This window comes from Hypanus sabinus, chromosome 4 (assembly GCF_030144855.1).
Source record: "Hypanus sabinus isolate sHypSab1 chromosome 4, sHypSab1.hap1, whole genome shotgun sequence".
NCBI lineage: Eukaryota > Metazoa > Chordata > Chondrichthyes > Myliobatiformes > Dasyatidae > Hypanus > Hypanus sabinus.
In genome coordinates, this window is record NC_082709.1 from 98,478,485 (window position 1) to 98,504,670 (window position 26,186).

The 26,186-nt window shown below is 45.3% G+C and overlaps 1 protein-coding gene across 1 annotated transcript in view; it reads right to left on the reverse strand.

The window, feature by feature from the left end:
* LOC132393018 (serine/threonine-protein phosphatase with EF-hands 2-like) overlaps nucleotides 1–26,186 on the reverse strand; it is a 190,362-nt gene that overhangs the window by 45,173 nt on the left and 119,003 nt on the right. The window contains exons 5-11 of the mRNA XM_059967709.1: nucleotides 21,339–21,514; nucleotides 20,056–20,170; nucleotides 19,271–19,525; nucleotides 14,793–14,839; nucleotides 9,687–9,853; nucleotides 9,026–9,062; nucleotides 2,575–2,724 (exon numbers count right to left, since the gene is read on the reverse strand). Coding sequence (XP_059823692.1) covers nucleotides 2,575–2,724; nucleotides 9,026–9,062; nucleotides 9,687–9,853; nucleotides 14,793–14,839; nucleotides 19,271–19,525; nucleotides 20,056–20,170; nucleotides 21,339–21,514 — 947 coding nt within the window. The remainder of the gene's footprint in view (nucleotides 1–2,574; nucleotides 2,725–9,025; nucleotides 9,063–9,686; nucleotides 9,854–14,792; nucleotides 14,840–19,270; nucleotides 19,526–20,055; nucleotides 20,171–21,338; nucleotides 21,515–26,186) is intronic.

Here is a 26,186-nt window from a genome sequence, read left to right on the forward strand (position 1 = left end):
AAAAATAGCACATAAGATTTGATCTCCAGCTTTTGCCGGCAGATGCCAAGCCATTTTACATGCAATTGAATCTAATGGTTCTGATGAATGACAGCTATTCTCAGAATCACCTTCAAGTTACTTATTGAAAAACACTAGGAACACAAAATTAAACCTCAAAAGCATCAGCTCTAGAGGGAGCTTAAGACCAGAGAATACATCACAAAGCTTAACAACAGGCAGAGATGATGAGAGCATACAGATGATGTGTGTGTGGTCTTTCAAAGGGTATCTGACACATAATAGAGTTGATAACAGGTACCATTTGAAGGACCTACCCACAGTTCATTCTGGGTAACACAAAATACTGGAGGAAATCAGCAGATCTGGTAGCATCTATGGAAATGAATTAATATTTGACATTTGGGGCCAAGACTTCAGGACTGGAAAGGAAGGGGAGAGATGCTAGAATAAAAAGGTGCAGGGAGGGGAAGGAGGATTAGCCAGAATCTGAAATGTGAAGCCATGTGAATGTGGGAGAAACTGTAGAAGAAGGAATCTGATAGGAGAGGAGAGTGGACTATGGGAGAAAGGGAAGAAGGATTCTTGGGGAAGGTGATAGGCAGGTGAGGAGAAGAGGAAAGAGGCCAGAGTGGGGATTAGAAGAGGGAAGGGGGAAAAATTATTGGAAAGAGAAATTGATATTCATGCCATCAGGTTGGAGGCTACCTAGATGGAATATAGCATGTAGCTTCTCCATCCTAAGAATGGTCTCATCATGGCAAAAGAGGAGGCCATGGACCAACATATTGGAACAGGAATGGGGATGGGAATTAAAATGGGTTCCACTTTTGGTGTAAGGAGTGGAGGTGCTCGACAAGGCAGTCCCTTAATTTACATTGAATCTCATCAGTGTACAGGAGGCTGTTTTTGGAGAACTGGATACAAAAGACAGTGCCAACAGGTTCACAGGTGAAGTGTTTCCTCACCTAGAAGAACTTTTGGGGCCCTGAATAGAGGTGAGGGAAGAGGTAAATGTGCAGGTGTAGCATTTCTGTCACCTGCAGGGGTATGTGGCAAGAGGGAGATTAGTGGGGAGGGGTGAAAGGACAACACAACACAAGAGAGAGTGATCCCTGCGGAAAGCAGAGCCGGGGGTGGGGGGGGGGGGGGGATGGTAAAGGTATGTTTGGTGGTACAATCCTATTGAAGTTGCAGGTGTGTTGGATATCGAGGTTTCCCTTTTTCCATTATTGATGATGTCCTCATCCACATCTCCTCCATTTCTCAGACATCCACACTCACTCCTTCTTCCCACCAGCTTAACAAAAGTAGAGGTCTTCTTGTCCTTACCTACCACCCCATGGACCTCCACATCCAACACATCATCCTCCACAACTTCAATAGGTTCTTATGTAAATGAGAACCAATGTAGATTTGATAATGGCTTTGTCGAGCACCTCTGCTCCATCTGCCGGAAGTGGAATTTCCTGGTGGCCAACCATTTTAATGCCTATCCTCATTCCCATTCCGATATGTCAGTTAATGGGCTCCTCTTTTGCCACAATGAGGCCACTCTCATGGTGGAGGAGCAACACCTCATATTCTGTTTAGGTAGCCTCTAACCTGATGGTGCGAACATCAATTTCTCCTTCTGGTACTTATTATTCCTCCCCCTTCCCTCTGCTTCTATTCCCCACTCTGGCCTCTTACCTCTTCTCCTCACCTGCCTATCATTTCCCCCTGGTGCCCCCTTCTTCCCTTTCTCCCAAGGTTCACTGTCCTCTCCTATCAGATTCCTTCTTCTCCGGCTCTTTACCTTCCTCACCCACCTGGCTTTAGCTATCACCTTCTAGCTATTCCTCCTGCCCCTCCCCCACTTCTTTATTCTGACACCTTCCCCCTTCCTTTCTAGTCCTGAAGAAGGGTCTTGGCCTCTAATGTTTATTCATTTCCATAGATGCTGCCTGACCTGCTAAGTTCCTCTGGCATTTTGTGTGTGTAACTCTGGATTTCTAGCATCTACAGAATCTCTTGTGTTTATTATAACAAGCTAACCTGAAAAGAATGTTAATGAAGTACAGGCTTTTTATTAGAATCAGAAGGTACAGAGGCAATTTCAAACAAGTGTTTACATTCAACCACAATTCAAATGCCAGAATATATTACCACTACCATGGAGAGCTACAATCATATGGAAAGTTATATTCAACACCAATTGGTCTTGAAACAATATAGACAGTTTTTAGCAAATTAATTAATTAAGAAGATGCAGGGATGTTGGGGAAGAATTGCTGTAAGAGACCATTTCCACTGTTGTGTAGTGAAGAGATTCTGTGCACATCATCTCTAAGTCAGCTCTATTAGATTTAAGGAACCTCTAATTAGGTAAATTGGGGAGGGAGAGACTCATGATGCCTCTATATCTGTATGTACATTCAATGGCAAAATACATGTTTGTTACCAGATTATAGTCAACAAAAAGAGATAATCTCTCCTTGATTTTCCTTCCAATCTTGCTTGACTTGCTGGAACAATCAGTACAATGACTTTGCTTTGAATAGCAGTGCTTGTAAAATATTATTTTTCCCTTACCCTTTGCCTTTCTATTGAAGCCAGGAAATCCAGGTCCGTTGTGTCTGAGATCCCACCATGGATCACTAGCACCTTAGAGTCAATAACTGTTGCTAATGGCAGCCATCTGAACACATCTTGGACAAGCTGAAGTATTCTTTTCCCTTGTGTCTAAACAAAGGATTGATAACAAGCTGAAAGCATCATGCAAAATTTTATTGTCAAAGACTTTTACTCCTCAAGAGTAATCAACCACAAACATTCTGGAACTGAGATTTCTCTGGAACAATAAGGAAAGTTGCAATGCACCATGTTCTCGAACCAAGCATCCAGTACCCAATAACCAGAGGGCGCAGGAAGGTCAGATACAGCCATTCCCTATCCTCTCAAGCACCCACTGATGACAGGCTCCAGGCAACAGAAGAGGAGATGTGAGAGCAGTAACAACCTAACTCCTGCACCCTACATATCAATCAGAGCAGAAAATGACAGATAGGCAGCACAGTCTGCTCTGAGGAAACACCTGGAAAACAAGAACCTCTGAGGTCAACTCTCTGAGAAACTCCTTAATCTTGCCCTGCCCTTTACTCTATTTACCCTGATCCCTTCCCATCTGCCTCAATTACTGAAGTATGCCTTGTTTTACCTGCCACTGTCCAGTTCCTCAGACACACCTGGGTCTGTCTCCCTCAGTGGATCCTTTCTCAGAAATGGCCAAAATTCATGGACATTTCTGGATGTCACAATGACAGTCACACAGCAAACAACTGCTGCTGTTGCTGTCAACTGGTTCTACTGAGCTTTAGTGTCAGCCACAACTTCACACTGCTTGGCTGGTACCTTTGTCCACTGCCAGTAAACCTGGTAAGGTGAACACAAACAGCAGGTGGAGAAGCTTATTTCATTTTACCCATACAAATAAAGGGCTGCTCCTTTAGAACTGATATAAGGAGGAATTTCTTCAGCCAGAAGGTGGGAAATCTGTGCAATTTATTTCCACAGAGAACTGTGGAGACCAAGGCAGTGGGTGTATTAAGGCAAGTATTGATAGATTCTTTATTGGAAAGCTTTGGGAGGGGGTTAAAGGTTAGAGGGAGACGGCAAGAGAATGAGGTTGAGAGAAAAAAAAATCAAATATGATTGAATGGTGGAATAGATTCAAAGGGCCTAATTCTCCAAAATCTTATAGCAACAAAACTTTTTTTCACCCAGAGAGCTGTGGATCTATGGAATGCTCAGAAGGCAGTGGAGGCCAATTCTCTGGACGCTTTCAAGAAAGAGTTAGATAGAGCTCTTAAAGATAGTGGAGTCAAGAGATTTGGGAAGAAGGCAGGAACAGGGTCCTGATTGTGGATGATCAGCCATGATCACATTGAATGGTGGTGCTGGCTTGAAGGGCCGAATGGCCTACTCCTGCACCTGTTGTCTATTGAATACTGAAGCAAACTATTCATGAAGTACTTCTGCTACCTCCTCCGGTTTCATGCACACTTTTCCACTGTCACACTTGATAGGTCCTATTCTCTCACATTTTACCCTCTTGCTCTTCACATATTTGTAGAATGCCTTGGGGTTTTCTTTAATCCTCCTTGCCAAGGCCTTCTCATGGCCCCTTCTGGCTCTCCTAATTTAATTCTTAAACTCCTTCCTGCGAGCCTTATGATTTTCTAGATCTCTATCATTAACTAGATTTTTGAACCTTTCGTAAGCTTTTCTTTTCTTCTTGAATAGATTTTCAATAGCCTTAGTACACCATGGTTCCTGCACACTACCATCCTTTTCCTGTCTCATTGAATTGTACCTATGCAGAATCCTACACAAATATCCCCTGAACATTTGCCACATTTCTGCCGTACATTTCCCTGAGAACATCTGTTCCCAATTTATGCTTCCAAGTTCCTGCCTGATAGCCTCATATTTCCCCTTACTCCAATTAAATGCTTTCCTAACTTGTCTGTTCCTGTCCCTCTCCAATGCTATGGTAAAGGAGATAGGATTGTGATCACTATCTCCAAAATGCTCTCCCACTGAGAGACCTGACATGTGACCAGGTTCATTTCCCAATACCAGATCAAGTACAGCCTCTCCTCTTGTAGACTTATCCACATATTGTGCCAAGAAACCTTCCTGCACACACCTAACAAACTCCACCCCATCTAAACCCCTTGCTCTCGGGAGATGCCGATCAGTATTGGGGAGGAGGAGGTATATCTGGAGGAAGTATAAGTGAAAAGAAATGAATGAGGGCAGAAAAGAACTGTTTGCAGAATGAGAAACAAAGAATGTAGTTAGTGCAATGGGAAAGGCTGCAAATATCCATCAAGGGACATTTTGCAGGTCTCCACTGTTCAGTGCACCAGGAATACCAATTGCTGGTCATTTCAGTTCTCAACTTCAGCCCTGCCTTTGGCTCTTCCTGCTGCTCAGAGAAACCCCAACACAACTTCAAGGAGCAGCACTCACCTTTATAAATTGCTCATTCATTTTGATGTCGAGTTCACCAGCTTCAGATAATCGGCTTTCTCATTTGTGTCAGAACTGGCCAGTTCTGATGAATGGCCAACAGTTTCTAAATCTATCACAAATTCTGCCTGACTTTCTGAGATTCTCCAGCAACATGTCTGTTGTACCAGATTCCAGAATCTGTAGCCCTTTTAGTCTCTAATTTAAAAGACACAATTTGATTCCAAACTTTTCCCAGTTTTGATGACAGATCAGTGACCTGGTTCCTTAAGGATCCCTGGGTGCAGGAATAATGGGATAAGCTCCCACAATCTATTAAATGCTTCCAATGGCATGCACCTCAAGTAACCTCTCACAACCTGTATCATTCCTTCGCATACATTGGTTGCATGGAAAGGGTGAGCCTGCTGCACGAGTAACATCTTGCTCTCCATATCCTACCACAGCATGATTAGAAGTAGTCAGCATAGCTTTGTCAAGGACAGGTCATGCCTTACAAGCCTGATGGAATTTTTTGAGGATGTGACTAAACACAGTGATGAAGGAAGAGCAGTAGATGTAGTGTATATGGATTTCAGCAAGGCATTTGATCAGGTAATCCATGCAAGGCTTATTGAGAAAGTAAAAGGCACGGGATCCAAGGGGACATTGCTTTGTGGATCCAGAACTGGCTTGCCCACAGGCAAAGAGTGGTTGTAGACAGGTCATATTCTGTATGGAGGCCGGTGACCAGTGGAGTGCCTCAAGAATCTGTTCTGGGACCCTTACTCTTCGTGATTTTTATAAATGACCTGGATGAGGAAGTGGAGGGATGGGTTAGTAAGTTTGCAGATGACACAAAGGTTGGGGGTGTTGTGGATAATGTGGAGGGCTGTCAGAGGTTACAGCGGGACATTGATAGGTTGCAAAACTGGGCTGAGAAGTGACAGATGGAGTTCAACCCAAATAAGTGTGAGGTGGTTCATTTTGGTAGGTGAAATATGATGGCAGAATATTGTATTAGTAGTAAGACTCCTGGCAGTGTGGAAGATCAGAGGGATCTTGGGGTCTGCCTCCATAGGACACTCAAAGCAGCTGCGCAGGTTGACTCTGTGGTTAAGAAAACATACAGTGTATTGGCCTTCATCAATCGTGGGATTGAGTTTAGGAACTCAATCTTGCAGCTATATAGAACCCTGGTCAGACCCCACTACAGCAAGGTTGTGGAAACCATAGAAAGGGTGCAGAGGAGATTTACAAGGATTGCCTGCATTGGGGAGCATGCCATATGAAAACAGGTTGAGTGAACTCGGTCTTTTCTCCTTGGAGCGACAGAGGATGAGAGGTGACCTGAAAGAGGTGTGTAAGATGATAAGAGGCATTGATCACGTGGCTAGTCAGACACTTTCTCCCAGGGTTGAAATGGCTAGCATGAGTGGGCGCAGTTTTAAAATGCTCGGAAGTAGGTACAGAGGAGATGTCAGGGGTACGTTTTTTACGCAGGGAGTGGTGAGTGTGTGGAATGGGCCGCCAGCAACAGTGGTGGAGGCTGATATGATATGGTCTTTTAAGGGACTCCTGGATGGGTACATGGAGCTTAGAAAAATAGAGGGCAATGGGTAACCCTAGATAATTTCTAAGTGTAACACTTGCCCAACAGGCTGGTATATGTCTAGGGGAAAAGGAGATCCAGCCACACACCAATCCCACCTCCCGTACACGCAGGTGCTGTGAGAATCAAGTTTATGCCTCGCGCCCGCACACAGTATCAAACCCACAACAAATACCGTTATGAAATACACTTTCAAATACAATTAACCTCCAGGTTGAGTTGGTGGTGAAGGCGGCCAATGCAATGTTAGCATTCATTTCTGGAGGGATAGAATATAAGAACAGGGATGTGATGTTGAGGCTCTAGAAGGCACTTGTGAGACCACACTTGGGAGTATTGTGTGCAGTTTTGGGCTCCTTATTTTAGAAAAGGTATACTGACATTGGAGAGGGCTCAGAGAAGATTCACAAGAATGATTCCAGGAATGAAAGGGTTACTGTATGAGGAACATATGGCAGCTCTTGGGCTGTATTCCCTGGAGTTCAGGAAAATGAAGGGGGATCTCATAGAAACATTCCAAATGTTAAAAGGCATGAACAGATTAGATATGGCAAAGTTATTTCCCATGGTAGGGGATTCCAGGACAAGAGGACACAACTTCAGGATTGAAGGGCGTCCATTTAGAACTGAGATGCGGAGAAATTACTTTAGTCAGAGGGTGGTAAATCTATGGAATTTGTTTCTACGAGTAGCTGTGGAGGCCATGTCATTGTGTGTATTTAAGGCAGAGATAGATAGGTTCTTGATTAGCCAGGGCATCAAAGGGTATGGGGTGAAAGCAGGGGAGTGGGGATGACTGAAAGAATTGGATCAACCCATGATTGAATGGCAGAGCAGACTCGATGGGCCGAATGGCCTACTTCTGCTCCTATATCTTTTGGTCTTTAAAGAGTTTACTAAAATTAAAAGAGTATTAGGCAATACAATATATATGCAAGGGAAACAAACAAAAAGGCGCCAACTTATCAAAGTTCAGTCAGTTTAGTGCACATTGTTGGAGCTCAAACATCGAACCATTCGACCCCTCGTTGCTTGCCTCCGACCTCCACGTCTTCGCACGTAGGACCACGCCCGGTGGTCTTCCGAGTACTGCACCGCACGTCCACCTTCCTCGACAGCCTCCTCCCGGCCCTCTACCAAAAGCCCGTGAAAAACCCCTCCCCAAGTTCCCAGCCTCCCAAGACAAAATAACATTCCCCATTGGTTAACAAATGAATACAATTACCATATCAACAAGTATAAAGCAAAACAACTGCGAGAGAAACACTTATCAGACAAAGAAGCATTCCTACTCTTAACAAACCAAAAAAAGCCATTTTGAGTAACATACACAGGACATTGTACATAAGGTAAGGGCATGTTCAGCACAGCTTGTGAGCTGAGGGGTCTGTATTGTGCTGTAGGTTTTCTATGTTTCTCAGCCTCTATACATATTATCTCTGCTCTCTCCATCTTCTCCCTCCTCTGCAACAAGGTGCATGAAAACAAGACGTTTATCAGGACATGTTGTTGCCATACAGAGACCTTGTGTGAAGGACAGGACTGGAAGCTCAATGTTCCTGGGTTTATTTTCAGGATCTGATAGAAAGGGGGTAAAAGAGGTGGAGGGGTTGCATACTGATTTAATTGTTCCATTTAATATCAGAGAAATGGATGCAATATACAACCTGAAACTCTTGTTCTTGGGAGAGTATTGTCGCAGTCCTCTGAGAGGACGCACAGCAGGGCACATCAACACAGGCAATTTGGGGTGCAGCTCAGAAATAGGATAGGAAAAAAATATGTTGATAGGATTATATTATTGGCTTCTCAGTAGCCAATGAGAAGTAGAGGAACAGATATGCAAGTTACGGAAAGGTGAAGAAACAACAGCGTTGTCATAACGGGGCTTCAACCTCCCCAGTTTTGATTGAAAACTGCCTGAATACAAAAAGCTCAGATAAGGCAGGAATTCATCAGTGCAACCAAGTGAAGTTCTTGAACTTCATATGGAGGCTCCCCCTGAAGGGAAAACATAAAGGACATAGTTTTGGGAAATAAGCCAGGAGACAGGTTCAGTGGTGTTCTTTTGTTCAATGGAGTGCTCCAGTTTATTTCAGGTCAGTGAGACTCATATCGGTGGTACAGAAGTTACCGGAAAATTTACTGAGAGATAGGATTTATGCACATTTGAAAAGGCCTGGCGACCTGGTACATTTTCCAAACCTTCCACATCCTTCCAGAAATGCACACAATACTCATCACCATCCTCTCATTTAGTGTTTTGCCTACAGCCCTTCTCCGTAGCTTTGGGAGTTGTTACTTCGATTTGTTACTGAGTTTGATGTGAGGGCAGCACAATATGCCATTAATCCAGGCTGTGTTTGTTCATTATTAGAAGCATGTAAGGATAGAATTAATAAAAAGAAAAATCCTTACCCTGTACTTCCGCAAAACTTCTTTTTGAAAACCATACCTGAAACATTTAAAATAAATGAACAATGTACACAACTTTACTGATTTACTGTCCAAATTCTCTCACATTAATTCACAACCCCTTAGGCTTAATACAAAATTACCTGTTGCATTATTTCTTCCCAAAATTTAACAGAACATTAAAGTCAATTACTTTCTAGGGCTGAAATAAGGATATTTATTTTTCTCCACACACAGGACTGATGTTGAATATTTGACCTCACAATGAAGCACACTCAGCAGCAGTTTTCAGATGGGAATTGAATTGAGAAAGTAACTAGAAGAAGCAGCAGATGGGTCTCACTGAGGCAAGCTGGTTCAATGTCCAGCTCCAACCACCTGCACATGGTAGGCCCTCATTCTGTGCATGGAGTTCAACTGCAGCCAGTCCACAGCAGTGTGCAACATGTGTACTGTATATTAAAGTAATTCTGGAAACATCGGCAGATGTTTTTATCACTGCATAAATATGAACTGCTGGAGAGACTCAGCAAGTCACAGAGTAAGATTTCTCTTTAAAAAGTATATTGCAATAGGAGCTTGTCATTGAAAATATCTCGGCATTACATCACTCACATAGGCTTCCAGCAATATCAGAGAAAGTAATTGAGAGGCACATGTTCACCTTATATTCATAACATAATCCTCGTGATTTCCTCTATTTAAGTGGACATCGTTTGGAAAGATCAGAAGAAATGCAAAGAGGATAATTATAACCTCCATGGAGTTTTCCCCTCTGTCAACAAAGTCCCCATTAAACACATAAGGTTTCTCTGGCATAGGAAGGCCATTCTGTGAAAACAAATGTACATGGTTAAAGGAAAACAGAGTAACATTGAATAATAGTACATTCGCTACATTTTAAAGTAAATGCAAAAGAGCATTTCACTTAAGTTCCTTCCATACACTACACAAACTCTAAAGCACCATAGGCCAACACATTCTACCACAACATGCAACAGTCAATTTTAATGGAGACCAAGCAATCTATAATAATGGCACCAAACTAGCTGTGATTTTAGGTCACATACTCTCATTCTCTTCCTTTTCTTTCTTCTCCTGATCAATGCAGTTTCACCACAAACCCCCATCATCCTGCTTCTCTCCCCTTTTCCATCCAATCCATTCTGCCAGGCATCCACACTTCACACAAAGTCCACTCCCCTACTGTCCCATCTGCTTACCCCAGCTTCTTTAGTTGATTCCACTTTCCTATCAGAGTCCAGCATCCATAGTCCTTTGTCACACTCACCTCTCTTATGGTTTTATAAAACCCATGCCCTCGAGTTCTTGATTCCCCAAGCCTGGAAAGGTACTGACCTATCTATGACCCTCATAATTTTATACACCTCTATAAGATCTCCCCTCATTCTCTTTTGTTCCAATGAATAAAGTACTAGCTTTACCAACCTCTCTCACAAGTCCTGATAATATCCTCCTATGTCTTTTTCAGCACCTCAGAAATCTTCCTGTTCCTCCAGGCCTTACCCTTGCCTCTTTATACTGGCTATATTCAGTCCAAATGAAGGGTCAACTGTTATTTCCTTCCACGGATGCTGCCTGAGCCACTGAATTCCTGCATCATACTGTGTTGTTTCAGGTTCCAGCAGCTGCAGTCTCTTGTGCCTCCAGCTCTCTATCCTCCCATTGGATAGTACTGTGCACAAGCGTACTAAGCCCAGCTTTCTATCATCCCATTGGACAGTACTGTGCACAAGTGTACTCAGCCCAGCTCTCTATAGTCCCATTGGACAGTACTGTGCACAAGCGTACTCAGCCCAGCTCTCTATCCTCCCATTGGATAGTACTGTGCACAAGCATACTCAGCCCAGCTCTCTATCCTCCCATTGGATAGTACTGTGCACAAGCATACTCAGCTCAGTTCACTATCCTCCCATTGGACAGTACTGTGCACAAACATACTCAGCCCAGCTCACTATCGTCCCATTGGACAGTACTGTGCACAAGCATGCTCAGCCCAGCTCTCTATCGTCCCATTGGACAGTACTGTGCACAAGTGTACTCAGCCCAGCTCTCTATCGTCCCATTGGACAGTCCTGTGCACAAGCATGCTCAGCCCAGCTCTCTATCGTCCCATTGGACAGTACTGTGCACAAGCATACTCAGCCCAGCTCACTATCGTCCCATTGGACAGTAGAGTGCACTAGCGTACTCAGCCCAGCTCTCCATCATCCCATTGGACAGTACTGCGCACAGGTGTACTCAGCCCAGCTCTCTATCGTCCCATTGGATAGTACTGTGTACAAGTGTACTCAGCCCAGCTCTCTATCGTCCCATTGGACAGTACTGTACACAAGCGTACTCAGCCCAGCTCTCCATCGTCCCATTGGACAGTAGGGCGCACAGGTGTACTCAGCCCAGCTCTCTGTCATCCCATTGGACAGTACTGTGCACAAGCGTACTCAGCCCAGCTCTCTATAGTCCCATTGGACAGTACTGTGCACAAGCGTACTCAGCCCAGCTCTCTATCATCCCATTGGACAGTACTGTGCACAAGCGTACTCAGCCCAGCTCTCTATAGTCCCATTGGACAGTACTGTGCACAAGCGTACTCAGCCCAGCTCTCTGTCATCCCATTGGACAGTACTGTGCACAAGCGTACTCAGCCCAGCTCTCTATCATCCCATTGGACAGTACTGTGCACAAGTGTACTCAGCCCAGCTCACTATCCTCCCATTGGACAGTACTGTGCACAAGTGTACTCAGCCCAGCTCTCTATCGTCCCATTGGACAGTACTCTACACAAGCGTACTCAGCCCAGCTCTCCATCGTCCCATTGGACAGTAGGGCGCACAGGTGTACTCAGCCCAGCTCTCTGTCATCCCATTGGACAGTACTGTGCACAAGCGTACTCAGCCCAGCTCTCTATAGTCCCATTGGACAGTACTGTGCACAAGCGTACTCAGCCCAGCTCTCTATCGTCCCATTGGACAGTACTGTGCACAAGTGTACTCAGCCCAGCTCTCCATCGTCCCATTGGACAGTACTGTGCACAAGTGTACTCAGCCCAGCTCACTATCCTCCCATTGGACAGTACTGTGCACAAGTGTACTCAGCCCAGCTCTCCATCGTCCCATTGGACAGTACTGTGCACAAGTGTACTCAGCCCAAGTCTCTATAGTCCCATTGGACAGTACTGTGCACAAGCGTACTCAGCCCAGCTCTCTATCATCCCATTGGACAGTACTGTGCACAAGCGTACTCAGCCCAGCTCTCTGTCGTCCCATTGGACAGTACTGTGCACAAGTGTACTCAGCCCAGCTCTCTATAGTCCCATTGGACAGTACTGTGCACAGGTGTACTCAGCCCAGCTCTCTGTCGTCCCATTGGACAGTACTGTGCACAAGCATACTCAGCCCAGCTCTCTATAGTCCCATTGGACAGTACTGTGCACAAGCATACTCAGCCCAGCTCTCTATCCTCCCATTGGACAGTACTGCGCACAAGCGTACTCAGCCCAGCTCTCCATCGTCCCATTGGACAGTACTGCGCACAGGTGTACTCAGCCCAGCTCTCTGTCGTCCCATTGGACAGTACTGTGCACAAGCGTACTCAGCCCAGCTCTCTATAGTCTTATTGGACAGTACTGTGCACAAGCGTACTCAGCCCAGCTCTCTATCCTCCCATTAGACAGTACTGTGCACAAGTGTACTCAGCCCAGCTCACTATCCTCCCATTGGACAGTACTGTGCACTAGCGTACTCAGCCCAGCTCTCTGTCGTCCCATTGGACAGTACTGTGCACAAGTGTACTCAGCCCAGCTCTCTATCCTCCCATTAGACAGTACTGTGCACAAGTGTACTCAGCCCAGCTCACTATCCTCCCATTGGACAGTACTGTGCACTAGCGTACTCAGCCCAGCTCTCTGTCGTCCCATTGGACAGTACTGTGCACAAGTGTACTCAGCCCAGCTCTCTGTCGTCCCATTGGACAGTACTGTGCACAAGTGTACTCAGCCCAGCTCTCTGTCGTCCCATTGGACAGTACTGTGCACAAGCGTACTCAGCCCAGCTCTCCATCATCCCATTGGATAGTACTGTGCACAAGTGTACTCAGCCCAGCTCTCTGTCATCCCATTGGACAGTACTGTGCACAAGTGTACTCAGCCCAGCTCTCTGTCGTCCCATTGGACAGTACTGTGCAGAAGGGTGCTCAGCCCAGCTCTTTTGTCTGATGTTGTTCAGAAGGAAATTGCAATGCTTTCTGGCTGCAGTATTTATAAACTTCAGTCCAATTCCTAATTAATAATATAGCAAAATATTTTTGTACAAACTGGTGCTGACATCAGTTCAGCAGGTATTTCTCCATAGGGGAGATCTGAATTAAGAGAAAAAAACATTCTAAGAAGTGTCGACATCATATCAGGTACTATACTCCCATTTGCTCCTACATTCATTCCACATAGTTGCAGGAAGGAAAAGACGTATCCTCCTTGAGCCAAAGTGACAGGTTGGGGTACTGAAAGGGCAGAAGTTTACCCATGTCCCTTGATGGGTGATAAGTGCACCAAGTAGCCAATATTCCAACTGTTATGAGGCTCATGGAACGCGAGTCAACTTTCTCCTGTTGCAACACGAGTGAATCTGCAGATGCTGGAAATAAGTAAAAACACAAAATGCTGGCAGAACTCAGCAGGCCAGATAGCATCTATGGGAGGAGGTAGTGACGGCGTTTCGGGCCGAAACCCTTCATCAGGAGTGAAGTAACATGGGATGGCCAAGGGGGGATAAGAAGTGGGGGGGAGGGATAAAGTAGAGAGCTGGGAAGTGATAGGCTGGAGGGAAATGGGCTAGCGGGAAGGTGGAGAATTATGGGAAATAAAAGAGAAAGAAAGGTAGAGCTGGGGTGAGATTATAGTGAGGGGGGAAAAGAGAGAGAAAGAGAACCAGACTAAAATTATAGATAGGGATGGGGTAAGGGGGGGGGGGTAGGGGTATCAACAGTGGTCTGTGAGTTGAATGTTCATGCCGGCAGGTAGGAGGCTACCTAGGCGGGAGATAAGGTATTGCTCCATCAACCCACGTGTGGCCTCATCTTGACGGTAGAGGAGGCCATGGACATATCGGAGTGGGAGTGGTCTGTGGAATTGAAGTGTGTGGCCACAGGGAGATACTTCATCCCTCCCCCCACTTCTTATTCCCCCTCAACCATCCCATGTTACTTCACTCCTGATGAAGGAACGTCGTCACTACCTCCTACCATAGATGCTGTCTGGCCTGCTGAGTTCTGCCAACATTTTGTGTTTTTATTTCTCCTGTTGCACCCTTGCCAGGGGGCACTGAGATGCCCTCGGTGGTATAGTTAGAGAAAAGAGAATGAGTTACTCTCCTTTTGTCCTGGGGTGGCAGAAGGTAACATTATAAAGGTATTTGAATAAGTACGTAAATAGCAAAAGTTAAAAGACACTTGGATAAACAAATTTGAGAAGAATAGGGGCCAAATGTGAGCAATGGGACCAACTTAGTTGAACCTCTTGGTCAGCAGGGTGAATTGGGCCTGTTTCGTGTTGTTTTAATCTACAATGACTCCATGACTTTAAAATACAATTCCATTACTGGTTTTGAAACTGTACTTCAGTAACAATGATAGCTGAAGTGTTTTGGAATATTGATATTTCTGAAATATTAATGCTAACTAATTAAATCTCCAGCACATTTTCCTTAGACTGAGATGCACAGTTAAACATGTAAGAGTGTGTAGCCTTCCTTACCTTGTAGAATATTAGGAGCAGGTCATCTAGCTTCCCATGCAAATCTCCTGAAAGACATGAGAAAGCATTAATATTCTACAAGTTACGTACCAAGCAAATTGCTTGAGTTATTTATTTATTTAGTGATACAGTGTGGAATAGGCCCTTCTGACTTACTGAGCCACATGAGCCAGCAACCCACTGATTTAACCCTGGCCTAATCACAGGATAATTTACAATGACCAATTAACCTGCTAACCAGTACATCTTGGGACTGTGGGAGGAAACCAGAGCACCCAGAGGAAACCCACATGCACAGGGGAAGGAACAAACAGACTTGCTTACAGAGGGCGCCAGAATTGACACTGAGCTGTAAGAGTGTCACGCTGTCCACTTTGCTACTGTGGTACCCCAAGGTGTTCTGTTTTCATCACAATCACAAAATGAACTGTCAGATCATGGTAGAGTCATGGAACACTACAACACAGAAACAGACTCTTCGGCCCAAGCAGTCCATGCCAAACTATTATTCTGCCTAGTCCTATCAATTTGCACCTGGACCATGGTCCTCCATGCCCTCCCATCCATCTAACCCAACTTCCCAGAACTCGCATCCACCTCTTCTGCCAGCAGCTCATTCCGCTCTCACCACCCTCTGAGTGAAGAAGTTCCCCCTCATGTTCCCCTTAAACATTCAACTTCCACCATTAACCCATGACCTCTAGTTCTAGCCTCACTCAACCTCAGTGTAAAAAACCTACTTGCATTTACCCTATCTATACCTCTCATAATTTTGTACAACTCTATCAAATTTCCCCCATTCTCCGAATAGTCCTAACCTATTCAACCTTTCCCTTATAGCTCAGATCCTCAAGTCCCAGCAATGTCCTTATAAATTTTCTCTGCACTCTTTCAATCTTATTGATAATTTTCCTGAAGGTAGTTGACCAGAACTGCATGCAATGCTCCAAATTAGGCCTCACCAGTATTGTCAACAACTTCATTATATATTCCAACTCCAAACTCCAGGACTTGATATTTTTATTTATGTGCTAAATGTGCCAAAGTTCTTTTTTATGACCCTATCTACATGTGATGCCACTTTCAAGGATTATGGATCTGTATTTCCTGATCCCTCTGTTCTACCGCACTCATCAGTGCCCTACCATTCAGTGTGTGGCCTATCCTGGCTTATCCTCCCAAAGTGTAACACATCACACTAGTCTGCGGAAATTCCATCTGCCATTTTTAGCTAATTTTTCCAGCTAGTCCATATCCTGCTGCAAGCCGTGAAGGTCTCACTCACTGTTCATTGCGCCCCCCCAAATCTTGGTGTCATCCGCAAATCTGGTGATCTAATTTGCCACATTATCATCTAGATCATTGATATAGATGACAAACAACAATGGACCCAACACTGACCCCTGCGACACTTCATTAGTCACAGGCCTCCAGTCAGAAATGCAACCCTCTACAACCTTCTCCCATGAAGCCAATGTCTAATCTAATTACCACCTCCCTGAATGCCACATGACTGAATCTTTTTGACCAACCTGTCAAATGCCTTGCCAAAGTTCATGTAGACTACATCTATTCTCTTTCCTTCATCAACACTCCTGATAACTTCTTCAAAAAATTCTGTAAAATTGATTAGACATGGCCTACCACACACAAAGCCACGTTGACTATCCTATCAGTCCCTGTCCATCCAAATAATTATATAACAGTCCCTTAGAATACCTTCCAATAACTTGCCTACTACTGATGTCAGGCTCACTGGCCCATAATTTCCTGGCTTACTCTTAGAGCCTTTCTTAAACAACAGGACTACATTAGCTATCCTCCAGTTCTCTAGCACATTATCCATGCCTAAGGATTTTTAAATATCTCTGCTAGGTCCTTGCAATTTCTGCACAAGTCTCCCACAGGGTCTGAGGGAACATCCTGTCAGGCCCTGAGGAGTTATCCACCCTAATCTGCCTCATGAAAGCAAATACCTTCTCCTCTACAATCCCATTGCAATACTTGACTTCACTGCTGTTTTGCCTCAATTCTATCGACTCTGTGCCCATCTCCTGAGTAAATATAGGTGCAAAAAAGATCCATTTAAGATCTTTCCTTTGCCTTTTGGCTCCATGTATAAGTGACCATCCTGATCATCAAGAGGACAAAATGTATCCTTTGCTATCCTTTTGCTTTCAATATATCTGCAGAAGCCCTTGGGAATTCTCCTTCTCCTTGTCTGTTAGAGTAAACCCGTGCCTCGTCTTAGCTCCCCCTGATTTCCCTTTTAAGTGTTCTCTTGCATTTCTTATACTCATCAAGTACCTTATTTGATCCTTGTTGCCTAAATCAGCTATGCACCTCATTCATCTTCTTAACCAGAGCCTCAATATCTCTCAAAAACCAAGGTTTCTTAAACCTGTTATCTTAAACCTCTTATTCTGACAGGAACATACGCACTCTGTGCTCTCAGAACTTCACTTCTGAAGGCCTCCCACTTAGCAAGCACACTTTCACCAGGAAACAGCATGTCTGAATCCACACTTTATGAGATCATTTCTGATAACATCAAAACTGTCCCTTCTTCAATTTAGAATCTCAACCTGATGACCAAACCTCTCCCTCTCCATAATTATCTTGAAACTAATGGTATTTGTTTTTTAGGTCTAAAGTGTTCTCCTATCAAACTCTGTCACCTGGCCTGATTTGCTCCCTAATAAGAGATTGTGTGTCACGCTCTCTCTAGTTGAGACTGCTACATACCGATTAAGGAAACTTTCCTGAACACATTTGACAAACTCTATTGCATCCAGCCATTTTACAGCATGGGAATTGCAGTCAATATGCGGAAAATTAAAATCACCTACTAATACAACCTTTCTTCTCTAAATCCCACTCAATATTGAGTCTTCTATAATATAATCTCATTAAAGTGATCATCCCTTTCTTGGTTCTCAGATCACCCACATAGCCTCAGTAGATGGGCCCTCCAGTCTGTCCTGCCTGAGCAGTGCTGTGACATTTTCCTTGACTAGTGATGTATCACTCCCCTTTCCTACAATACTCATCATACTGAAAAGATCTCAACTCAGACAGAACATCATGTTCAACATTTCCATTCCTGCCTTCTCTGCTCTCGGCCTGGAATTCTGGCATACCTAGTTTAAAATCCCTGGTGCTCAAGTAACTTTCTGGAGAGATTGTCCCCGTGAAGCTGGAAAGGTATAGGTTGTAAGATGGAGTTTAATGCTGATAAATGTGAGATGCTATATTTTTGGTAGGAATAACCCAAATAGGACATACATGGTAAATGTTAGGGCATTGAAGAATGCAGTAGAACAGAGTGATCTAGGAATAATGGTGCATAGTTCCCTGAAGGTGGAATCTCATGTGGATAGGGTGGTGAAGAAAGCTTTTGGTATGCTGGTCTTTATAAATCAGAGCATTGAGTATAGGAGTTGGGATGTAATGTTAAAATTGTACAAGGCATTGGTAAGGCCAAATTTGGAGTATTGTGTACAGTCCTGGTCACCGAATTATAGGAAAGATATCAACAAAATAGGGAGAGTACAGAGAAGATTTACTAGAATGTTACGTGGGTTTCAGAACCTAAGTTACAGGAAAAGGCTGAACAAGTTAGGTCTTTATTCATCGGCGTGTAGAAGGTTGAGGGGGGACTTGATAGAGGTATTTAAAATAATGAGGGGGATAGATCGAGTTGATGTGGATAGGCTTTTTCCATTGAGAGTAGGGGAGTTTCAAACAAGAGGCCATGAGTTGAGAGTTAAGGGGCAAAAGTTTAAGGGTAACATGAGGGGGAATTTCTTTACTCAGAGAGTGGTTGCTGTGTGGAACGTGCTTCCAGTAGAAGTGGTAGAGGCAGGTTCAGTATTGTCATTTAAAGTAAAATTGGATAGGTATATGGACAGGAAAGGAATGGAGGGTTATGGGCTGAGTGCGGGTCAGTGGGACTAGGTGAGAGTAAGCGTTCAGCACGGATTAGAAGGGCCGAGATGGCCTGTTTCCATGCTGCAATAGTTAAATGGTTTTATGGTTATGTATCTCTGCTGTTGAAAAGGGTGAGGGGGGGAATGAACAAGAACTTGTAGGCAAGTTTACTAACAACAGCAAGCAGATATCTATTATTATGTTGGCAGCTAGATTTTATGGAAGCATAGTTATGATTCCCAGATCTATAAAAGTAATTGAAGATGTAACAAGTGGGTATAGCATGTTTGCATTTTAGAACACGTTCTTTTGAATACGACTTTAATATCTGTGGAGAAAATCAGGATTTATAGGGCTTGGGATAATAACTTAGCATGGACAGAGATCTATTAAATGTACAGAAAGCACAGTAGGGATATATTTATGGGATGGCTGACTGTAAACTGTGGAATGGCACATGGATAAACATTTATATATATGATAAAGTTTACATGTAAGGCTTAGGGACAGGGCAAGAAAATGACAACCGTAAGAAGTGTGAAACTCACCACTTGGATGGGAAAAAAGAAGTGGCATATTTTCTTGAAAAGCTGAGAGACTGGCAATCCTCACAGTCAGAGGGATTTGCAAATAGGTCAAAGTCAAGGTCAGGCAATTGGGAAGATGATTGAAAAGCCTGGATTCAAATTCCATGCTGTGTTTCCTGTACACTGTTTTCCTATTCACAGCTCCGTCACGCATACGAAAGGACAATGTAAATTCAGAAAGGTGGCCTTTGCCCAGATTGGAATGCCTAATGGGTTCTAGATGGAGATTAAAATTAATATTAAAGATTCACTTTATTTGTCACAAGTACATCAAAACATCAAAGCATAGAGTGAAATGCGTCATTTACATCAATGGCCATTGTAGTCTGAGGATGTGTTGGGCTGGCCCAACAGTATCACCATGTTTCTGGCATCAATGTAGCTTTCCCACAACTTACTAACCCTCACCTGTACATCTTTGGAGGGTGGGAGGAAACCAGAACAGATGGAGAAAACTGCGTGATCACGGGGAGAACATAAACACTCTTTACAGGCAGCAGTGAGAATCTTTCAATGTTCTCTCTTTTATTATTTCCCAAATAACTCAACAAACCATCTTGGCTGTCGAAACAGCTAATAGATGCTCTTTGGACTACTTTGACTTTCTCAAAAATAAGGATAGTTTGCTTGTTACCAGACAGCCTTACAACGCTCCCTTACAGATGCACGGTGAGATGTAAGATTCAGCGTAAAATCGATAGAATCATCTCTTTGTAACAATGAGAAACAGAGGTAACATTTCCTACCACAGACTGTTATATCCTTGGAGTAATGGGTGGAAAGGTGGATGATGTTTGGCAATTTTTTCACAATTTTCTTGGTCTCTTGCAGGAGCTGAAGCACGTACAAGCTGTGAAGCTGCTGTAACGGCAAATGACATCAATGTTACAGGCAAGTGCAAAACCAAGGAACTATACAAACTGTGATGTTGCACTAATTACCCTATCAGTTTAGTATCCAGGGATCCATAAAATTACAGAAGTTAGAGAATTAGAATTCAGTATTTAAAAGTAGATCCAAACAATTTATCGTCAACCCGATAGATCAACGTGTCCTTTCCATTCTTAATTCACGCCCCTCAAATAGTCCAGTAAAGGCTCTCTCACTAAAATTTGGGGACATGCAGTGTTAGAAAGCCTGTCCTACAGTGATCAGTGCCAGAAGGCACACACTCTCAAAATCATATCTCGAACCAACATCCCAGACTTGAGGAACTGTGGCATACAATGGGGACAGAGCGAGCCTTGGAGGTCACGAACATCGACTGGACCCCACGTGGCAGTAGGTCAATTACAGTTTAGGAAACCTCCTCCTGTTGCTCATCATTTTGCATGTAAATCAGCTGCAGAATTCTTGACATTAGAAAGATATCTATATTGCTGTACTTCTAACAAGAATATAAAAGGTAGCTTATGAGTGCAAATCTTTATATTTTGAAATGGCAGCGGTTCAGAATAGGTCACAGCTTAAAAATAGGCTATCATGAGGATAACCTTCTGGCCTGGCATATCTCATGATCTTTCATTCCTATCAAACCAACCCTGGTTCAATCAACAATGTAGAAGAACAGTGGGGTATTGATTTCTGTAGTTAGCCGCTCTTACCAAGAGAGTAAAAGACCTTACATTTACATGCAGGGACAATTGATTATGTTTAATTTCTGTAGTGGATTAGTCTGGTTGCTGGCCCTTTCACTCAGACTCATGGAGAGACCCTAACAGCTTTTCTGTTTATTCACCCTCCCAAAGTTGCATCAGCAATGTCAACCACTACTCAGGACCAGCAGTGCATGTGCATAAATCTGTCATACACAGGTGCCAAAGATGTGGAACTGCAGAGTCTGTGTCAGTCATGTTCAGGGGTGGCTGTGTGCTATCATTAAATTGCATAGCACATCAAACATATGAAATGTGCAGTGGCTTTTCCAGGCTAGTCTTTGCTCAGTAAGTCACCACAGACATGTGCAATTGATATTCATGGCACCAGAGGCTCTTATCCTGAATCTTTGTATAATGCTACATTAACTCACTTTCCGCTGCTTGAATGCTTTAAGCAATACAGTGGCATCAAAAGCTGTAAGGGGAAAAGAAAGTCGTGGTCCTGAGTAGTAACTGGGAACCTTGGTACTTAAATCTCCCAGCATGTGGTCAGACTCTGTACTGTCACACAATTCTCCTGATGGTTTCAATAACTGAGAAAACAAGCCTGCAATAAGAAAAAAATACGTGTTACCAACAGCAGATGTAGATCAATAATTTAATTTATCTGGCCAATAAACTGATTGCATTTCTCCTCACCTGCAGCGTACTGTTTATGGAAATTATTTGCACTCAGCAGTATCTGTTAGCGAACTGCATGGATCAGCAGCAGAAACTTGTGCAAAGGATTCTGCAGCCTTTACTATTTGTCTGATCAAGGTGTAGATTTTTACACCACTCCTTACTCTGAGGACCAACCCACTCTAGGGCACTCAGTCTTTTTACCAGTTATGTTGTCAAAATGATCAAACATCAATAATTATTGTCAAAGTCAAGTTTCGTGTCATATGCGCAAGTACAAGTATGCAGGCTCCTGTACCTCCTGCCTGAGGGCAGAATTGAGAAGTGGACATGGTAGGTAAGAGGTACAATGGAAATCTCACTTGTAGGGACATAGCAACACATAGAAAAATGCAAATTAAATATAAGTAATAAACAATTTGACAAGAATGAGCAAATCTAGAACAAAAATGTCCAACTCAGGGCAATCAGACCAAAGTCAACACAGAAGTCATGCAGCTCGTTTATTATTTGTTGCACGTGGTAAACATCAGCTCACAGGAATTCAATGGGCCGCAGAGAGTGGTGGACTATGAGAGGATGCAGAGAGTGGTGGACTATGAGAGGATGCAGAGAGTGGTGGACTAAATGAGGCCGCAGAGAGTGGAGGACAATGAGAGGATGCAGAGAGTGGTGGACTATGAGAGGCTGCAGAGAGTGGAGGACTAGAAGAGGATGTAGAGAGTGAGAGACAATGAGAGGATGCAGGGTATGGTGGACTATGAGAGGCTGCAGAGAGTAGTGGACAAAGAGAGGCCGCAGAGAGTGGTGGACAATGAGAGGATGCAGAGAGTGGTGGACAATGAGGGGATGCAGAGAGTGGTGGACAAAGAGAGGCCGCAGAGAGTGGTGGACAATGAGAGGATGCAGAGAGTGGTGGACAATGAGGGGATGCAGAGAGTGGTGGACAACATGAGGCTGCAGAGAGTGGTGGACTATGAGAGGCCGCAAAGAGTGGGGGACTATGAGAGGATGCAGAGAACGGTGGTCTATGAGAGGACGCAGAGAGCGGGGGACTAAGAAAGGCTGCAGAGAGTGGGGATGATGAGAGGCCGCAGAGAGTGGTGGACGATGAGAGGATGCAGAGAGTGGTGGACTATGTGAGGATTCAGAGAGTGGTGGACAATGTGAGGATGCAGAGAGTGGTGGACTATGAGAGGATGCCGAGAGTGATGGACTATGAGAGGATGCAGAGACTGGTGGACTATGAGAGGCCGCAGAGAGTGGTGGACTATGAGAGGATGCAGAGAGTGGTGGACTATGAGAGGATGCAGGGACTGGTGGACTATGAGAGGATGCAGAGAGTGGTGGACTATGAGAGGATACAGAGAGTGGTGGACTATGAGAGGATGCAGAGAGTGGTGGACTATGAGAGGATGCCGAGAGTGATGGACTATGAGAGGATGCAGAGACTGGTGGACTATGAGAGGCCGCAGAGAGTGGTGGACTATGAGAGGATGCAGAGAGTGGTGGACTATGAGAGGATGCAGGGACTGGTGGACTATGAGAGGATGCAGAGAGTGGTGGACTATGAGAGGATGCAGAGAGTGGTGGACTATGAGAGGATGCAGGGAGTGGTGGACTAAGCGAGGATGCCGAGAGTGGGGGACTATGAGAGGATGCAGGGAGTGGTGGACAATGAGAGGCCGCAGAGAGTGGTGGACTATGAGAGGCCGCAGAATGTTTTGACAATGAGAGGATGCAGAGAGTGGTGGACTATCAGAGGATGCAGAGATTGGTAAACTATGAGAGGATGCCGAGAGTGGGGGACTATGAGAGGATGCAGGGACTGGTGGACTATGAGAGGATGCAGGGACTGGTGGACTATGAGAGGATGCAGAGAGTGGTGGACTATGAGAGGCCGCAGAGAGTGGTGGACTATGAGAGGATACAGAGAGTGGTGGACTATGTGAGGCCGCTAAGAGTGATGGACTATGAGAGGATGCAGCGAGTGGTGGACTACGTGAGGATGCAGATGGTGGTGGACAATGAGAGGATGCAGAGAGTGGGGGACTATGAAAGGCTGCAGAGAGTTGGGGACTATGAAAGGCTGCAGAGATTGGTGGACAATGAGAGGATGCACAGAGTGGTGGACTATGTGTGGATGCAGAGAGTGCTGGACTACGAGAGGCCGCAGAGAGTGGTGGACTATGTGAGGCCGCAGAGAGTGATGGACTATGAGAGGATGCAGAGAGTGATGGACTATGAGAGGATGCAGAGAGTGGTGGACAATGAGAGGCTGCAGAGAGTGGTGGTCAATGAGAGGATGCAGAGAGTGGTGGACAATGTGAGGATGCAGAGAGCGGTGGACTATGAGAGGATGCAGAGAGTGATGGACTATGAGAGGATGCAGAGAGTGATGGACTATGAGAGGCCGCAGAGAGTGGGGGACTATGAGAGGATGCAGAGAACGGGGGACTAAGAAAGGCTGCAGAGAGTGGGGATGATGAGAGGCCGCAGAGAGTGGTGGACGATGAGAGGATGCAGAGAGTGGTGGACAATGTGAGGATGCAGACAGTGGTGGAATATGTGAGGCCGCAGAGAGTGGTGGGCTATGTGAGGCTGCAGAGAGAGATGGGATATTTGAGGATGCAGAGAGTGGTGGACTATGTCAGGATGCAGAGAGTGTTGGACTATGAGAGGATGCAGAGAGTGGTGGACTATGAGAGGCCGCAGAGATTGGTGGACTAAGAGGGGATGCAGAGAGTGGGGGACTATGAGAGGATGCAGAGAGTGGGGGACTATGAGAGGATGCAGGGACTGGTGGACTATGAGAGGCCGCAGAGCGTGGTGGACTATGAGAGGATGCAGAGAGTGGTGGACTAAGCGAGGATGCCGAGAATGGGGGACTATGAGAGGATGCAGAATGTTTTGACAATGAGAGGATGCAGAGATTGGTGGACTATCAGAGGATGCAGAGATTGGTAAACTATGAGAGGATGCAGAGAGTCGCGGACTATGAGAGGATGCAGAGAGTGGTGGACTATGAGAGGCCGCAGAGATTGGTGGACTATGAGAGGATGCAGGGAGTGGGGGACTATGAGAGGATGCAGGGAGTGGTGGACTATGAGAGGATGCAGCGAGTGGTGGACTATGTGAGGATGCAGATGGTGGTGGACAATGAGAGGATGCAGAGAGTGGGGGACTATGAAAGGCTGCAGAGAGTTGGGGACTATGAAAGGCTGCAGAGATTGGTGGACAATGAGAGGATGCACAGAGTGGTGGACTATGTGTGGATGCAGAGAGTGGTGGACTACGAGAGGCCGCAGAGAGTGGTGGACTACGAGAGGCTGCAGAGAGTGGTGGACTATGTGAGGCCGCAGAGAGTGGTGGACTATGTGAGGCCGCAGAGAGTGGTGGACACTGAGAGGATGCAGAGAGTGATGGACTATGAGAGGATGCAGAGAGTGGTGGACTATGAGAGGATGCAGAGAGTGGTGGACTATGAGAGGCCGCAGAGATTGGTGGACTATGAGGGGATGCAGAGAGTGGGGGACTATGAGAGGATGCAGAGAGTGGGGGACTATGAGAGGATGCCGAGAGTGGGGGACTATGAGAGGATGCAGGGACTGGTGGACTATGAGAGGCCGCAGAGCGTGGTGGACTATGAGAGGATGCAGAGTGGTGGACTAAGCGAGGATGCCGAGAGTGGGGGACTATGAGAGGATGCAGGGACTGGTGGACCATGAGAGGCCGCAGAGAGTGGTGGACTATGAGAGGCCACAGAATGTTTTGACAATGAGAGGATGCAGAGATTGGTGGACTATCAGAGGATGCAGAGATTGGTAAACTATGAGAGGATGCAGAGAGTCGCGGACTATGAGAGGATGCAGAGAATGGTGGACAATGAGAGGATGCAGACAGTGGTGGACTATGAGAGGATGCAGAGAGTGGTGGACTATGAGAGGCCGCAGAGATTGGTGGACTATGAGAGGATGCAGGGAGTGGGGGACTATGAGAGGATGCAGGGAGTGGTGGACTATGAGAGGATGCAGCGAGTGGTGGACTATGTGAGGATGCAGATGGTGGTGGACAATGAGAGGATGCAGAGAGTGGGGGACTATGAAAGGCTGCAGAGAGTTGGGGACTATGAAAGGCTGCAGAGATTGGTGGACAATGAGAGGATGCACAGAGTGGTGGACTATGTGTGGATGCAGAGAGTGGTGGACTACGAGAGGCCGCAGAGAGTGGTGGACTACGAGAGGCCGCAGAGAGTGGTGGACTATGTGAGGCCGCAGAGAGTGGTGGACTATGTGAGGCCGCAGAGAGTGGTGGACACTGAGAGGATGCAGAGAGTGATGGACAATGAGAGGCCGCAGAGAGTGGTGGACTATGAGGGGATGCAGAGAGCGGTGGACTATGAGAGGCCGCAGAGAGTGGTGGACTATGAGGGGATGCAGAGAGCAGTGGACTATGAGAGGCCGCAGAGAGTGGTGGACTATGAGAGGATACAGAGAGTGGTGGACTATGAGAGGCCGCAGAGAGTGGTGGACTATGAGAGGATGCAGCGAGTGGTGGACTATGAGAGGATGCAGCGAGTGGTGGACTATGTGAGGATG